This window comes from Mesoplodon bidens (assembly GCF_964165515.1).
Source record: "Mesoplodon bidens genome assembly, chromosome: 5".
NCBI lineage: Eukaryota > Metazoa > Chordata > Mammalia > Artiodactyla > Ziphiidae > Mesoplodon > Mesoplodon bidens.
In genome coordinates, this window is record NC_138161.1 from 142,929,629 (window position 1) to 142,948,550 (window position 18,922).

The 18,922-nt window shown below is 37.3% G+C and overlaps 1 protein-coding gene across 2 annotated transcripts in view; it reads left to right on the forward strand.

Moving 5' to 3' along the window:
• The window catches only part of STAG1 (STAG1 cohesin complex component), a 449,323-nt gene that overhangs the window by 369,788 nt on the left and 60,613 nt on the right, over positions 1 to 18,922 (forward strand). For both annotated transcript variants that reach the window (XM_081234436.1, XM_081234437.1), the window contains 2 exons: positions 1,174 to 1,291; positions 10,742 to 10,845. In XM_081234436.1, the coding sequence (XP_081090562.1) occupies positions 1,174 to 1,291; positions 10,742 to 10,845 (222 nt within the window). The remainder of the gene's footprint in view (positions 1 to 1,173; positions 1,292 to 10,741; positions 10,846 to 18,922) is intronic.

The window sequence follows — 18,922 nt, forward strand, 5'->3', positions numbered from 1 at the left end:
CAGGCTCATGACATTTGTTTGTGTTCTGAAGTTACAGGTTGTGAAGCATTTACACAGAATTTATAAACCATTTTACAAAGCATCATGTTAGGTAGTCATTTTGACATTCCATAAGAGCTACACTTGGATTACTGCTTTATCTTCCAGTCCAAACAAAATACTTCAGTGTCTAACAGTAGCATGCCATGCTTTTAAAAATATCTATTTTAGGACAATGGCAAATATGAACATGAAATTACATGTGTTTTAAATAGATAACTCATTGGTTATAATACCAGCCTATATCCTGTCAAACACATGAGAGAATAAGATATTAGCCCCACTAGCTTCATATGACCCTATGATTTTAAAATAAAGGAAAATTAATAAGAACTATTGTTTCAGAAATGTTGTCAGAAAGAAATATATGTACAAAAATACACAGTTTTTAAAAAGCCTAGAAACAAAAGTCATAAAATTACAGTAGTAATTATCTCTGGTTAATGTAATTATGGTTTATTTTAATTTCTTTAAATTTTCTGTAGTTTATAAATGTAAAACAGTGATAAAATATTACCTTTGTAATAAGAAAAATAAACGATATGAAAAATTTTTTAAAAAAAGAGTAATGGGCATCAAAAAATGGAGGTGAGGTGAGATGGGGAATTCATTGAGTTAAGTGGAAATGAGAGTGGAAAAACATTAAGATTTTGACCTTAACCAAATAACAGAGAAAAAGTTAAGTGAGGCTGGTACCAAAGTGTCAAATGGAATTTTGAGAGAAAGTAATTCATTTTCTTAAAAAAAAAAAAAAAAAGATCGTTGTAGAGAGGGACAAATAAAGAGTAATGAAAAGTACCCTAAATCCAGCTTATAACTTCAGGAAAATTGTTAACTAGCTGTACTCTCAGTTTCTTCATCAATATATGATTTCATTGAACTAGGAGATTCTTAACCTTACTACTATTTTTAAATGATTAAGTCTATATATTGCATCCCCATTATCAACAATGGAATGCAAATGTGTTTGTATGTATGTATATATATATATATATACATAGCTCTCTAAGTGGCTCTTGGAAACATTGTGACCAAGCAGTTTTAATTATGAAGAAAATGGCTTAACAACTCAATATATTATTACTAGTTTCCTCATTAAATGTTCTTCAGTCACATTTGATTTCTTATTTTTAGTTACACGAACATGCTGCCTACTTGGTGGACAGTTTGTGGGAGAGCTCTCAAGAACTGTTGAAAGACTGGGAATGTATGACAGAATTGTTATTAGAAGAACCTGTTCAAGGAGAGGAAGGTATAGTATTTCGATAAGTTGATTTACATATTGTTTTGGGTTTGCATTAATTATCATACCACCCTGTATAGATCACTTCTTACAAATGAGTATATGCAAGCATACTGTGTGTCTTTTTTTGCAAAGAGAACAGTTTGTTTCCTATAACAAGCAAGGATGTCTCAATAGTGTATAACATCTTTCTGTATTAGGACTACTATCATTCATGCCACACAAGTTTTTTGTTTGTTTGGTTTTGGTTTTGGGGTTTTTTTTTTGCGGTACGCGGACTTCTCACTGTTGTGGCCTCTCCCGCTGCAGAGCACAGGCTCCGAAAGCGCAGGCTCAGCGGCCATGGCTCACGGGCCCAGCCTCTCCGCGGCATGTGGGATCTTCCCGGACCGGGGCACAAACCCATGTCCCCTGCATTGGCAGGCGGACTCTCAACCATTGCGCCACCAGGGAAGCCCGCCACACAAGTTTTTTAAATCCTGTAAATGTCATGTAGCTTCAAAAAAGTTTTCTTTATGCTGATTTGAGGCACAAAGTACTGACATACTTAATGTAAAAAAAAAGGCACATGCAGAATCTTTTTGCTATGTATGTGTACTTAACCTTTCACGCACAATGATTTAATTAGACCACAATCATCCCCTCTTCTGTTATATCTTTTTAAAAATTAAAATAAATCAAAAATAAAGTCACTTACCTAGCTATTCAAGAAATAGGGAGAAATAATTGCTATATTGATAATTTCTGAAGTATGCATCTTACATTACACTTTGTGTAATAACATGAACAGCAAAATGGATATGTACACTTAATAAAGCATTTATAGTCTAAAAGATTATATGAATATTAGCTCCTTAAAACTAGCAATGCTTTTTCCTCTGTACAGCTTGTTTTTCAATCTAGCCCACAACAGTAAAGAACTACTATTTCATTTAATCCATACAGAGTCCTAAAATGTAGATGATACCTTGATGTAAGTGAGGCTTGTAATGAACTAAACATGGACTTTAGAATCAAAAGAAACAGATTCACATTTCTAACTCTGTCCTTTGTGACTTATGTCCTCATTTTTTCTGCTCCTTAGCTTCCTTTTCTTTATAACATAGGGATTCTTTTTCTTATTTACCTTATATAGTTGTTGTGAGGATTAAATAAAATAGTATACTATTGGTTCCCTATTCTGCTTCCCCTGCTTTTCTGTGTAGTTCAACCCTCTGGGATATAAGAGCGGAATGAGCCATCACCTGCAGTAGATTACTTAAACAGTTTAGTGACCATCCCCCAGTGTTCTTTCCAAGCAGTGATGCTAGTTGGTATTATCTGCTCTGGCTTTGACCAAATTCAGTGAGAGAAACAATAGCTATGCATCATACCCAAATATACTCCAGTAAACTGGCTGAAATTGCTTCTTTTAAATTCCAGATATTTGCCTCACAACCTCATTCTTTTTTTTTTCCCCTCATTCTTAATCTGTAACACAAATCCTTCTCCAAAATTTCCCAGACCTTCTTTCAAGGTAGAATTTATTATAGTATATTTGACCCCACCTCTGATTATTATTTACTATATTTGCATGTGCTTTTTTTCCCTCCATATCTTTGGTAAGAAGACAGGTCTATTATTAAGTTGACAGGACCTTCTGCTCACTAGGTCAAACTCTCAACTGTACTCTGGATTCCTTTCACTTTTGAAGTAATCAGAGGAACATGAACATACATTCTACATTGTCTTTATTTTGCTCATACATGTTCCTGCTAAGTTCACTGACTTCATAAATCTATTTCTAACTAATCTTAATATTTTCTCTAGTAAAATCAATTTCCTTTCTAATCACTACAGCCCAGTCAACACTTGAGCAAAATGCTTGGCATAGTATTTAATAGTACATTTCATCCATTTTCCTTCCTTGCTTGTGGCCATAGAATCAGCAAATTATCAGAGTAGGCTAGAGCTTCTTATTTATGATTCCAGGCCATTTTTCTTTTTGTCAAGTATGCTCTATAAGGTTATTTCCAAGGAGAAGGGAAGCAGGGGAGATAATACAGGGAAGAAGAGCCAAGGTGCTATGATTTGGTATTGTTAACTTTTTGCTCTCATTTAAATAAGATACGTCAGTCAGAAAATAGTAATTACTCTGTCTGTCAGTCATCAAGGTGTTCTAGATGGATCTACCTTCTTCTTTGTTTTTTTTTTTAACTGTACGCGGGCCTCTCACTGTTGTGGCCTCTCCCATTGCGGAGCACAGGCTCCAGACGCGCAGGCTCACTGGCCATGGCTCACGGGCCCAGCCGCTCCGCGGCATGTGGGATCTTCCCGGACCGGGGCACGAACCCGTGTCCCCTGCATCGGCAGGCGGACTCTCAACCACTGCGCCACCAGGGAAGCCCTGGATCTACCTTCTTAAAATAACTATGTATTATTAGGTTTTCTTTGTGGTTTAAGTTTAATTGACATTGGGTTTAACTTTCAGTCAAGAGATTGGTTAGGTTTCGTTTCGTTTGGCTTGGTTTGGTTGGTTTGATTTTAGCTAGAAACGTGAGTTGTAAAATGGGGAAAAAATTTTAAGTCAACCACAGTTTTAGGGTATGATTGAATCTGGGAAGGCAAGGCTGGAGAATTTATGTGTAACAAGTCCAGGACCATTTTGAAATCATGATTCAACTTTTTTTCATACATTTGTCCATATGTTTGCTGTGCCACATATAAGCTCTGGTATGGAATGGTATCCAAATCAATATTCTGAGCTACTATTTTGCTATATTTTATGATAACAAAATGCCATTAGTGATTTACTTATTTCCTTAAGACTAATTAGAAATTAAGTTATACTTTACATAAGTGAAGTGTGATGGATATTTCAGTGGATGAAAGTCTAGTTAGCAGTTGCAAATATAGGACTAAAACTTGGGAAAACAGACACATTGTCAAAGACTACCAATAGCAGTTTAAATTACAACTGCTATATATCAGAACAAAACTATCACTCGAAAAGATAACATGCACCCCTGTGTTCACAGCAGCACTATTTACAGTAACCAAGACATGGAAACAACCTAAATGTCCATCAACAGATGAATGAATAAAAAGATGTGGTACATATATACAGTGTACCACTCAGCCATAAAAAAGAATGACTTACTGCCATTCACAGCTACATGGATGGACCTAAAGATTATTATACTAAGCGAAGTAAGTCAGAAAGAAAAACAAATACCATATGATATTATATGTGGAATCTAAAATATGACACACATGAACTTATCTACGAAACAGAAATGGACTCACAAACATAGAGAATAGACTTGTGGTTGCTGGTCGGGGGAGGGGGTTGGATTGGGAGTTTGGGACTAGCAGATGCAAACTCTTATATATAGAATGGATAAACAACAAGGTCCTATTGTATAGCACAGGGAACTATATTCAATATCCTGTAATAAACCATGATGGAAAAGAAAAATAATAATAAATCACAGCTGCTGTAAGACTGCCTTGCAGTGATTTTAAGGGACAGGGTTTTTTGGGGGGTGTATGTGTATTCTACAGCAAACTCAAATTGCTGGATAAATTTTTAGTGTAATGTGAAGGTCTGGGTAACAAGTAATCAGGCAAAAACAAGACCGTAACTAAGTCATTTAACTTCTCTGGGTCTTAGCTTCTTCATTTATAAAGAAGGCTCTTTGATTAGATAAATTTATGTGATCATTTCTTTTTTTTTTAAACAGTTTTTGAAACATTTGATAGCTTGCAATGAAAGCTAATGATTTCTTTTTTGTTAAATATATTTATTTTTATTTAATTATCTTTGGCTGTGTTGGGTTTTCGTTTCTGTGCACGGGCTTTCTCTAGTTGTGGCGAATGGGGGCTACTCATCATTGCAGTGCACAGGCTTCTCATTGCGGTGGCTTCTCTTGTTGCGAAGCACGGGCTCTAGGCACGTGGGCTTTGGTAGCTGTGGCACACAGGCTCTAGAGCACAGGCTCAGTAGTTGTGGCACATGGGCTTAGTTGCTGTGCGGCATGTTGGGTCTTCCCGGACCAGGGTTCGAACCCGGGTTCGAACCCATGTCCCCTGCATTGGCAGGCAGATTCTTAACCACTGCACCACCAGGGAAGCCCTGTGATAATTTCTAATGCTAGAATTCTGTGATCCAGTTGATGGGTGAAGTAATGTGTATAAGTGGAATTCTTCAAGTAGGGAATCATTAATTCACTTATAATTTAAAAATATTTATTGACCACCTTCTATGTGCTGTTATACTAAGCACTGAGGGTGCAGTCTTAAACAAGGTCAGCTCACTGCCCATATGGAACTAACATTCAAGTGGGGAAGGCAGACCAAAACTAACTGGTCAGAATAATTTCAAAAATTAGTAAGTATCTGTGATGGATAATAACAGTAAGAAGGGGTCCATCTTTAGACTGAATCCCAAAAGGAAGATCTCTCTAAGGAGGCCACCTGTGAGCCAAGAATCTAAAGGATATGGGGGCTAGCCATGGGAAGTGTCAAAAAAAGAGCTGCCTAGATAGAGGAAATAGCAATTGCAGAGTATCTGAAGCATGAATGATATTGTTATATTCCAGGAGCTGCAGTAACTTGAGCACAGTGGGCTAGTGGCACTAGATGAGATAGAGGCAGAGGCCTGATGATGTACAACATTTAAGTCCATAATCATAAGTGGACTTATTTAGTTCATTCTAAGTGTAATAGGGAGCCACTGAAGGATTTTAAACAGGGGAGGGATGTGATCAAATTCGTATTAAAAAATGCTTTTTGTCAATATGGTTTGGAGTGGTCTCTATGGGATATGATAAAAATGTAAAAGAAGAAAATAGATTATAGAAAGAAAAAGCCCATGGTGAGTTTTAAAGATTGTGGATAGGAAGGGGACAAAAGCAGGAAGAGCAAGAAAGAATGAGAGCAAGCTATACAAAAGGATAGTAAGAGTTCATTGTACACTATAGAAGGACCAGTAAAGAGGGTGTTCAAGAGAGCTATGGTTAATAATATCATGTATTGCAGAGGAGAAAAAGGACTATGCAAAGACCATCAGCTTTAAGTGAAGATTTAGGTTCTTGGTGACTTTTTAGTGTTTCTTTTCAGTGATATTAAGGAGAAAATCCAGAGTTCAGGGTGATAAGACTGAAATCAATAATGAGAAAATAGAGATGATGTGTAAAGAAGTTTCTGCAGACTTAGAAAGTTGTGTAGGTATTTGGTAATTGATAGTGCGAACAGCCACCCTTTCTATCATTATGGCTTTTTGGCTCTTGTCTGTGGCTTAAAGCTTGCTTTGTTTTAAATTTTATTATTTGGTTTTGCTGTTTTATCCCCAAAGAGATTTCAGTTAAATTTCAAATGTTTTGAGTTTACCATATCTGAATGGATGGTTTCAAATTATAAACTAATAAAATTGATAGCATTGGACACTGTATAAGGTTGAGTTTTTCTTCAACACTAATGTATGGATTTTAGTGTATAATAGTGGAATGTTTCTATACTAGATAAGTTTTTCTCTCCTCACTTTCCATAGAACTAGATTTTTTTCATAAATAATAGAAAATACATTTAGTTCATAGACAATCTTGTCATTCCTCTATCCCCAGCCAAATTGAAAAAAATAAGAAATTCTAGAATCATAAAATAGAAACTTGATTGTTTTATTGGATCAGGGAGTATAAATGGAAAGTTGAAACTGTTCCTTGTGGTTTTCCTAAGACAAGCTAAAGTTCATGTGCTTTTCCTATCACAATTAAAATGTTAAACAAAAAATGATTGAATTAAGATGTACATACATATTCCTGTTCAGGATGATTTTGGTACAGAATAAGGGATAAGATTTTATGCCTTTGTTTGCCTTTTCATTGCTGTTGTCCCAGTTTATTTTGAAATAATCAGTACAAACTTCTCAATTTCTAAAGCTTAATATTTTTTTTCTTTTAATTCATGCCTAGTTCTGTCTCTATAATCCCCACATCTATTGGCCTTTTTTTTTAAATTGGTCTTTAACATAAATAAGTATACAGAGAAAAGAACAGAGAGGAAGGAGAGAGGGAGACAGAAAGATAAAATTAAACTATTCAAATTAGTCTCAAAAATGTATCTTTAAAAATACATAGGAATGAATTCAACAAGAAAAGTACAGAATCAGTGTGAAGAAAATCATAATGTTTCATTAAATAATGTCAAATAAGATATCATAAATGAAGAGCTATATCATGTTCCTGGCTGAAAAGATTATTAAAATGTCAGTTCTTCCCAGTGTAATGTATAATTTTCTTAAAAATACCAGTTCAAATTCCAGTAGGTTTGAGAGAGTTCTGGGAGGTGAGAGAAGGAACTAAGCAAAATGATTTTAAAGTTTATATAGACTGGGACTTCCCTGGTGGCACAGTGGTTAAGAATCCCCCTGCCAACACAGGGGACACAGATTCAAGCCCTGGTCCAGGAAGATCCCACGTGCCACGGAGCAACTAAGCCCGTGCCCCACAATTACTAAGCCTGCTCTCTAGAGCCCGTGAGCCACAACTACTGAGCCTGCGTGCCACAGCTACTGAAGCCTGTGTGCCCAGAGCCTATGCTCCGCAACGAGAAGCCCACACACCGCAGTGAAGAGTAGCCCCCGCTCGCTACAACTAGAGGAAGCCTGCGCGCAGCAACGAAGACCTAACGCAGCCAAAAAGAAAATAAATAAATTTATTTTTAAAAAAAAGTTTATTACATAGACTGAGTGAAGTAAGTCAGACAGAGAAAGACAAATATCATATGATATTGCTTATATGTGGAATCTAAAAAAAGGGTACAAATGAACTTATCTACAAAACAGAAAAAGAGACATAGAAAACAAACTTATGGTTACCAGGGGGGTGGGTGGGGGAGGGATAAATTGGAAGATTGGGATTGACATATGCACTCTACTATATATAAAATAGATAACTAATAAGGACCTACTATATAGCACAGGGAACTCTACTCAGTACTCTGTAATGGCCTATATGGGAAAAGAATCTAAAAAAGAGTGCATATATATATATGTATAACAGATTCACTTTGCTGTACACCTGAAACTAATACAACATTGCAAATCAACTATACTCTAATAAAATTAAAAAATAAAAGTTTATGTAGAATTTCAAGCTTATTTTAAAGAAGTGGTATAGCATAGTGCTTAAGAGCATAGACCTTGGAGTCAGACTACCTGGGTTCATATCTTGGCTCTACTACTGAGTGCTTTGAAAAGTTATTTAACCTCTCCATGGCTCATTTTCCCAATCTGCAAAGTGTGAGGATATTAATTCCTATCTCGGAATTGTTTTGAGGATAAAACAAGTAAATACATATAAATCACTTATAACCGTGCCTTACACATAGAAAATACTTAATTGTTTGCTACTAGCTTTATAGAAATCAGGAATTTTTGAGGAAAAGGACTAGATAAGGGAAATTTGTTCAACTAAATATTCAAATTAGTTGAATTAAGTTACACATTAAGGTATATTATAACATTATAAAGCTGTTATAATCAAAAGTGTATCCTTGTAATAGAAAAATAGATTAGTGAAACCAAATAAAGAATCCAGAAATAGATCTAAGTATATATAAGCACCTAAAACATGTTTAAAGGTGACATTTCACACAAACCAGGGAAAGCTGGTTTTATTTAATAATGGTAGAGGCACAATTGGCTGCTCATCTGGTGGGAATAAACAGACCCATACTTGATACTATCGGCAGAAATAAATTTCAGACAGATTCAAGATGTAAAAGCAAGCAACAGATGGAGACAGAGAGAGAAGAAAATATATTTCTGTAATCTCTAGGAGAAAGGAGATCTTTGAAAGCAATACAAGAAACCCAGAAGCCTTTTTTTTTTTATCAGTATGAGATGATAGATGTTAACTAAGCTTACTGGGATAATCATGTCACGATATATATAAGTTAAATCATTATGATGTACAACTTAAATCTATATTGTATTGTATGTCAGTTATCTCTCAAAAAAACTGGATAGAAAAGAGAAATCTGAAGGCCATAAAAAATAAGTACAGATATGACTTTGTAAAAGTTAATAATTTCTGACAAAAGATACCATGAAGAGTCTAAAAACAAAAGAACAAACTGGGAGAAAATATGTGCATCATTTAAGACAAAGTTAGGGACTTCCCTGATGATGCAGTGATTAAGAATCCGCCTGCCAGTGCAGGAGACATGGGTTCAATCCCTGGTCCGTTAAGATCCCACATGCCACGGAGCAGCTAAGTCCATGCGCCACAACTACTGAGCCTGCGCTCTAGAGCCCATGCACCACAACTACTGAGCCTGCGCTCTAGAGCCTGTGCACCACAACTACTGAGCCTGCGCTCTAGAGCCCATGAGCCACAACTACTGAGCCTGCATGCCACAACTATTGAAGCACGTGCGCCTAGAGCCCATGCTCTGCAACAGGAGAAGCCACTGCAATGAGAAGCCCACGCACTGCAACGAAGAGTGGCCCCCACTTGCCGCAACTAGAGAAAGCCCACACACAGCAACAAAGACCTAAAGCAGTCATAAATAAATAAATTAATTAATTTTAAAAAAAGAATACAAGAAAGGTGAATAACAATAGAAAAATTAGCAGAGAATAAACATTAAAAACTCCAAAAAATTGTAAACTAATAAACAAGAAAATACACTCCACTAATTAGTAGTTAGGCAGGAGCAAAATAACATACCATTTTCAATCATTGGATTGGCAAACATTAAAGGGACTTAATAACATCAAGTGCTGGCAGGGATATGAGGAACCAAACATTCTCATCATTGCAGTTGGAGGTGTGGATTGCAGTAAGAAACCTTTTTGATTTGTCAGTACCAAGATTTTAACCTTTGAGTCATTACTCCCTCTCTTGAAATTTATTCTGCAGAAATAAAAGTATCAGTTACATAAATATATGTGTACTTATGATATTTATTACTGCATTGTTTGTAAACGTGACAAAAATTTGGGGAATATTTGCATGTTAATAGGAGAAGGCTGAATAGTGGAACACAAATTATGTAATAACTTGTAATTATTTAACATAATTATTTGTACATGTCATGTGACTTGAAAGATATTCAAAATCTATTGTTAATTTTTTGAAAAGATATAGCATATTCTTTTTTTGCTAAAAATAAAAGAAAGATATATGAGCTTTGAAGTGATATAGAAGGAAAATTTTGGCATTGCCTAATTCAGAAGTATATTACAAGAGAGCAAGTATTAGAAGAAACCAGAGTTTATTGTCTTTTTTACTTTGTATATCTCTTTCTTGTTTGACTTACGACAAGCATATATTATTCTTAAAACAAGAAAAAAGACAAAGAATAGAACTTTAGTCTTTAAGTAATAGACTACAGTTTTTTATAATTGTGCTCATTTTTGATACATGGCTATTGTAAAACTATCTACTCATACTAATGTGTTTTGTTTCACTTTAGCAATGTCTGACCGTCAGGAGAGTGCTCTTATAGAGTTAATGGTTTGTACGATTCGTCAAGCTGCTGAGGCACATCCTCCAGTGGGAAGGGGTACCGGCAAGAGAGTAAGTTATATTAGAAATCTACAAAAAAAAAAAAAAAGAAAGAGAAAGCTTTTAATGTAATTAACTGTCTTAAATATTTGAATATTTTTTGTAAATGATATATGCTGTGGTAGTTCATCTTATATTCTGTCTACTCAGGTTCCAAAATAGATTCTTTGCATCCATGCTTCTATAGCACCTGTGCCTACTTCTAGTCTAGTATCATGCATTTTCACATTCATATTTGTTAAAGGTACAGAAAGGCAAACTGCCTAGTTTTGGAAGCTCTTCCACTTAACATCTATGTAATCCTAGGACAGTTAATTATTTTCTTTGTGAATTTCCTTACTTGTAGTATGGGGCTAATAATGCAGGTGTTATTGCTGTTTAGGATGAATTGAGATAATCACGATGGAAAGACTGGCTCCGGTAGTGTGAAGCGGTAGGCAATTCCTCTCTGCCAAAAAAAAAAAAGTGTAAAACTGGAAAAATTATCAAAACCCATATCAGGGCTCTGGAAATTAACCAAAGATAAAACAACAAATTGAGAAGCATTTATGGGCATATCTTGGAGGTATTGTAGGTTCAGTTCCAAACCATTATAATAAAGCAAATATTGCAGTAAAGCTAGTCACATGAATTTTTTGGTTTCTTGATGCATAAAAAGTTGTGTTTACACTGTACAATAGTCTATTAAGTGTGCAATGCCTTATGCCTAGAAAAACAATGTACATACCTTAATTTAAAACTAGTTTATTGCTAAAAATATGCTGTCATCTGAGCCTTCAGCGAGTTGCAATCTTTTTGCTGGTGGCAGTTTCTTAAAATAAGACAAAAATGAAGTTTGCCTCATTGATGGACTTTTCCTTTCACAAACAATTTCTATGTAGCATGCAATGCTGTTTGATAGCATTTGACCCACAGTAGAACTTCTTTCAAAATTGGAGTCAGACCTCTCAAACCCTGCCACTTCTTTATCAACTAAGTTCATGTAATATTCTAAATCCTTTGTTGTCATTTCAACATTCATCACAGCATTTTCACCATGAGTACATTACATCTCTAGAAACCACTTTCTTCGCTCATCCATAAGAAGCAACTCCTCATCTGTTAAAGTTTTTGTAATGAGATTTATGACATATTCAGTTTCTGCTTTGAATTCTAGTTCTCTTGCTATTTTCACCACATCTGCAGTTCCTTCCTCCACTGAAATCTTGAAACCCTCAAAGTCATTCATGAGGATTGGAATCAACTTCTGCCAAATTCCTGTTAGTGTTGATAGTTTGACCTTTTCCCCTTGAATCATGAATATTCTTAGTGTCATCTAGGACGCTGAATCCTTTCCAGAAAGTTTTCAGTGGACTTTGCACTATCCATGGCAGCTATAGCCTTACAAAATCTGTTTCTTTACTAATGAAACTTGAAAGTCAGAATTACTCCTTGATCCATAGGCTGCAAAATGGATATTGTGTTAGGAGGCATGAAAACATTATTCTCATAGTGCATCTCCCATCAGAGCTCTTGGGTGACCAGATGCCTTGTCAGTGAGCAGTCATATTTTGAAAGGAATCTTTTCTTTGAGCAGTAGGTCTCAACAGTGGGCTTAAAATATTCACTAAACTATGTTGTAAACAGATGTGCTGTCACCCAGACTTCGTTGTTCCACTGATAGAGAGCAGGCAGAGTAGATTGAGCATATTTCTAAGGGCCCTAGGACTTTCAGAATGGCGAATGAGCATTGGCTTCAACTTAAAGTCACCAACTGTATAGCTATGAAAATCCTACGTGGCATCTTCTTTAATATAATGCTGTTTTGTCTATACTGCAAATCTTTTGTTTAGCGTAGGCACCTTCATTAATTATCTTAGCTAGATCTTCTGGTTAACTTGCTGCAACTTCTACATCAGCAGTTGCTGCCTCACCTTGAACTCATGTTATAGAGATGGCTTCTTTTCTTAAATCTCATGAACTACATTCAGCCTTTTCTTCTGCAGCTTCCTCACTTCTCTCAGCTTTCATAGAATTTAAGAGAGTGAGGGCCTTGCTGTGGATTAGGCTTTGGCTTAATGGAATGTTGTGGCTGGTTCTATCTTCCATCCAGATCACTAAAGCTTCTTCCATATCAGCAATAAGGCTGTTTCACTTTCTTATCATTCATGTATTCACTGGAGTAGCACGTTTAATTTCTTTCATGAACTTTTCCTTTGCATTCACAAGTTGGCTGTTTGACTCAAGAGGCCTAGCCTTTGGCCTGTCTCAGCTTTCAACATGCCTTCCCCACTGAGCTTAATCATGTCTAGCTTTTGATTTAAAGCAAGAGATGTGTGGCTCTTCTTTTCATCTGAACACTTAGAGGCTTATTAGGGGTTAGTAAGGTTGTTAGTTGGCCTGATTTCAATACTATTGAGTCTCAGGAAATAGGGAAGCCTGAAGAGGGGAAAAGATGTGGGGACAGCTAGTTGGTGGAGCAGTGGGACACAACATTTATCACGTAAGCTCCCCATTTTATATGGGTGCAGTTTCTGGCACCCCAAAACAATTAAATGGTAACATCAAAGATCACTGATCACAGATCACCATTACAGGTATAATAATAATGATGAAAAAGTTTGAAATATTGCAAGAATTACCAAAATGTGACACAGAAACAGACACACAAACACAAAATGAGCAAATGCTGTTGGGAAAATGGTACCAATAGACTTGCTCAACTCAGGGTTGTCACAAAGTTCCAATTCGTTTTCTTCAAAAAATCAATATCTGCAAAACATAATAACGAGGTGTGCTTGTATTCTTGGAAAACTGCTGAAGCTTCAGGTTAAAGCTGTAGGAGTCTGCAGCCTTCCTGCCTAGGGTTACAGTATACACAGAACCCACAAGCTTGATTGGTGACATCTGTAATTTTACCAGAGTGGCACTATATGTAAAAACCAGCAACTTTGCTGTCAAGGGAGCAGACTCAATATGGGACAAATGGGAAAAGTCCACAGCTTTGTCAACTAGAAATGGAAGAAACAAATAAGGAAATCCTGTACCTGTGATATTCAGAGATTGTGTCTGCAAGTTGGTAAGAATAGTGAACCAGCCAAGAATCTAACAAAAAAATGCTAGAAATGAGAAAGCCATAAAAGGATTAATAAACTCTTCATACATCCCTGGCTGACTGGGAAACCTGAGAGAGAGAACCCAATGGAAAATAAAAGTCAAGCAAACTTACACAGTGGCTGAAGTTTGAATGTGCTCTCTATCCCACAAACAGATCAGGTCTCAGAGGCTAGGAGCCTTATAAATTTGGATCATTTAAGTACCACCTCTACCCAAATCATTGGCTGACTAGTGATCTATTGAAACACAGAGGAGACTCCCAGGAAGACAGGCTGAAAAACAAAAATAAGAATAAAAATTCCCAACAGAAGCCACACATCATGGGAGAGACAAATTACACAGTTTAAGTTAAAGATTAATTAGTAAAATAATTTTTAAGTACATAGTTATTACAGGATATTATAAAAAATGTCCACTTTTCCAGAAAAATTGGAACCATGCAAAAAAAAAAAAAAAAGTGTGGCCATACTCAGGGGAAAACAGTAGACAGTAGGAATGGTTTTCTCAGTAGGCGCAATTGTTGGGTTTAGCAAATACTCCAGAGCCCCTTTTTTTTTTTCACAGTACGTGGGCCTCTCACCGCTGCGGCCTCTCCTGCTGTGGAGCACAGGCTCCGGACGTGCAGGCCCAGCGGCCATGGCTCACAGGCCCAGCCGCTCCGTGGCATGCGGGATACTCCTGGACCAGGGCACGAGCCCGTGTCCCCCGCATCGGCAGGCGGACTCTCAACTACCGTGCCACCAGGGAAGCCCCAGAGCCCTTTTTTATAAATATGTTCAAAGAATTATAGGAAAGTATGTTCAGAGAATTACAGGAAAAGATGATAACAACAAATAAGGAATCTCAGTAATTCCAATTTTTCAAATGGAAATCCATGAGTTGAAAAGCACAGTAAGAAAAATTTAAAATTTATTAGATGAGCTCAACAGATTCGAGATGACAGAAGAAACAGTGGACATGAAAGATTAATAGAAATTATTCACTCTGAAAAAAAAAACAGGAAAAAACGTGAAGAGAAATGAACAGAGCCTAAGAAATGTGTGAAACAACATCAAGTCACCAAATTTGTGTAATGGAGTCCTACAAAGAAAGGAGTGAGAGAAAGAAAAGAAAGGAAAAACATTTTAAGAATTGCCAAAAACTTCCCAAATTTGATGAGAAATGTGAATCCACGGGTCCAAGAAATTTAACAATATCCAAATAGTATAAACACAAAATATCTACCTCTAGAAACAGGGTAGTCACACTGTTAAAAGCTAAAGACAAAAAATCTTGAAAGCTGTAAGAAAAATAACTCATGTGGAGGACAACAGCAATAGGATTAGCAGTTGAATTATCAGAAGTAGTTAAGCCCAAAAGACAGTAGAATGACAATCACCGAAAGACAACAAAATTGCCAACCAGGAATTCTAACTCCAGTAAAATTATCTTTCAAGTATGAAAGTGAAATAAAAACATTCCCATATAAACAAAGATTGGGAAACATGTTAGAAGACCTGCCTTAGAAGAAATACTAAAAGAAGTCCTTCCAGCTGTAAAGAATGGAAACTCTAATCCACAGGAGGAGATAGAGAGTACCAGAAATGGTAAATATGTTGGTGGATATAAAAGGCTGTGTAGGGCTTCCCTGGTGGTGCAGTGGTTGAGAGTCCACCTGCTGATGCATGGGACACAGGTTTGGGAAGATCCCACATGCCGCGGAGCGGCTAGGCCCGTGAGCCATGGCCGCTGAGCCTGCGCGTCCAGAGCCTGTTCTCCACAACAGGAGAGGTCACAACAATGAGAGGCCCGTGTACCGCAAAAAAAAAAAAAAAGGCTGTGTATATTATATTTTTTTTAATTTTTAAAGAGACATGAGATTATTTAAAGCAACAATTATAGCACTGTAGTATTAAGATTATAATATATATAGATACGTGAGAATAGCATAAAGAAGGGTAAAGGAAATAGAACTCTCTTGGAGTAAAATTGCTGTATTTTGCTATAATTAATTCATTATTAATCTGAAGTTAGTTGTAATAAGTTGAAGAAGTATATTGTAATCCCTAGAGTAACTACTCATACCTAAAAAAAGAAAATGAAACCAACAGAGAAATTGTAATAGCACACTAAAAAATGTTTAACTGCAAAGAAGTATGGCAGATGAAGAGAGGGGAGAAAAAAAGACATAAGATATATAGATAACAAATAGCCCAATGGCTGACATAAATTTAACCATATTAAACATTACATTAAATACAAATATAGGAGAGACTCCAAAAAGTAGAGACTGAGAAAACTAAGGACTGGGTATGAAATGATAATAAGGAATTATTGTTAAATTTTGTTGGAGATGTAAAGCTTAATTATTCTTGCATCTTCATCTGTTAGAGACATAATTAAATATTAGGGGTGAAATGATATACAAAGACTTGCCTTAAAATGCTACAGAAGACCATTGTTTCGGGGTGCACAAGGAGAGGGGATTCACAGCACCTCCTAAACTAGCTCCAGAGATGGGCGCAAGCCGCGGCTATCAGCACGGACACCAGAGACACACATGAAACGCTAAGGCTGCTGCTGCAGCCACCAAGAAGCCTGTATGAAAGCACAGGTCACTATCCACACCTCCCCTCCCAGGAGCCTGTGCAGCCCTCCACTGCCAGGGTCCTGTGATCCACGGACAACTTTCCCAGGAGAACACACGGCGCGCCTCAGGCTGTTGCAATATCATACTGGCCTCTGCTGCCGCAGGCTCACCCCACATTGCGTATCCCTCCCTCCAACTGGCCTAAGTGAGCCAGAGCCCCCATCAGCTGCTACTTTAACCTCACCCTGTCTGAGTGAAGAACAGACGCCCTCAGGAGACCTACATGCAGAGGCAGGGCCAAATCCAAAGCTGAACCCCAGGAGCTGTGCAAACAAAGAAAAGAAAGGGAAGTCTCTCCCAGCAGCCTCAGGAGCAGCGGATTAAATCTCCACAGTCAACTTGATGTACCCTGCATCTTTGGAATACGTGAATAGACAACAGGTCAGCCCAAAATTCAGGTGGTGGACTTTGGGAGCAATGATATATATATCTTTTTCCTTTTTCTCTTTTTCCGTGTGGCTCTCAGGGTCTTGGTGCTCCAGCCAGGTGTCAGGCCTGTGCCTCTAAGGTGGAGAGCCGAGTACAGGACATTGGTCCACCAGAGACCTCCCAGCTCCACGTAATATCAAACGGTGAAAGCTCTCCCAGACATCTACAGCTCAACGCTAAGACCCAGCTCCACTCAATGACCAGCAAGCTACAGTGCTGGACACCCTACTCCAAACAACTAGCAAGACAGAAACACAACCCCACCCATTAGCAGAGAGGCTGCCTAAAATCATAATAAAGTCACAGACACCCCAAAACACACCACCAGATGTGGTCCTGCCCACCACAAAGACAGGATCCAGCCTCATCCACCAGAACACAGGCAGCAGTCCCCTCCACCAGGAAGCCTACACAACCTACTTAACCAACCTTAGCCACTGGGGGCAGACACCAAAACAACAGGAACTACGAACCTGCAGCCTGCGAAAAGGAGACCCCAAACACAGTAAGTTAAGCAAAATGAGAAGACAGAGAAACATACAGCAGATGAAGGAGCAAGGTAAAAATCTACAGACCAAACAAGTGAAGAGGAAATAGGCAGTTTACCTGAAAAAGATTCAGAGAAATGATAGTAAAAATGATCCAAAATCTTGGAAATAGAATGGGAAAATACAAGAAACGTTTAAAAAGGACCTAGAAGAACTAAAGGGCAAACAGTGATGAACAACACAATAAATGTAATTTAAAATTTTCTAGAAAGGATCAATAGCAGAATAACTGAAGCAGAAGAACGGATATGTGACCTGGAAAATAAAACAGTAGAAATAACTACTGCAGAGCAGAATGAAGAAAAAAGAATTAAAAGAATTGAGGACAGTCTCAGAGACCTGTCAGGCAACATTAAATGTACCAACATTCAAATTATAGGGGTCCCAGAAGAAGAAGAGAAAAAGAAAGGGACTGAGAAAATATTTGAAGAGATTATAGTTGAAAACTTCCCAAATATGGGAAAGGAAATAGTTAATCAAGTCCAGGAAGCACAGAGAGTCCCATACAGGATAAATCCAAGGAGAAACACGCCAAGACACATATTAATCAAACTATCAAAAATTAAATACAAAGAAAACATATTAAAAGCAGCAAGGGAAAAGCAACAAATAACACACAAGGGAATCCCCATAAGGTTAACAGCTGACCTTTCATCAGAAACTCTACAACACTCCCAGAAGGGAGTGGCAGGACATATTTAAAGTGATGAAAGGGAAGAACCTACAACCAAAATTACTGTACTCAGCAAGGATCTTATTCAGATTTGATGGAGAAATTAACACCTTTACAGACAAGCAAAAGCTAAGAGAATTCAGCACCACCGACCTAGCTTTACAACAAATGCTAAAGGAACTCCTCTAGGCAGGAAACACAAGAGAAGGAAAAGACCTACAATAACAAACCCAAAACAATTAAGAAAATGGTAGTAGGAACATATATATCGATAATTACCTTAAATGTAAATGGATTAAATGCTCCAAACAAAACACATAGACTGGTTGAATGGATACAACCACAGGACCCGTATATATGCTGTCTACAAGAGACCCACGTCAGACCTAGGGACACATACAGACTGAAAGTGAGGGCATGGAAAACGATATTCCATGCAAATGGAAATCAGAAGAAAGCTGGAGTAGCAATTCTCATATCAGACAAAATAGACTTTAAAATAAAGACTATTACAAGAGACAGAGAGGGACACTACATAATGATCAAGGGATCAATCCACGAAGAAGATATAACAATTGTAAATATTTATGCACCCAACATAGGAGCACCACAATACATAAGGCAAATGCTCACAGCCATAAAAGGGGAAATTGAGAGTAAAACAAGAATAGCAGAGGACTTTAACACCCCACTTTCACCAATGGACAGATCATC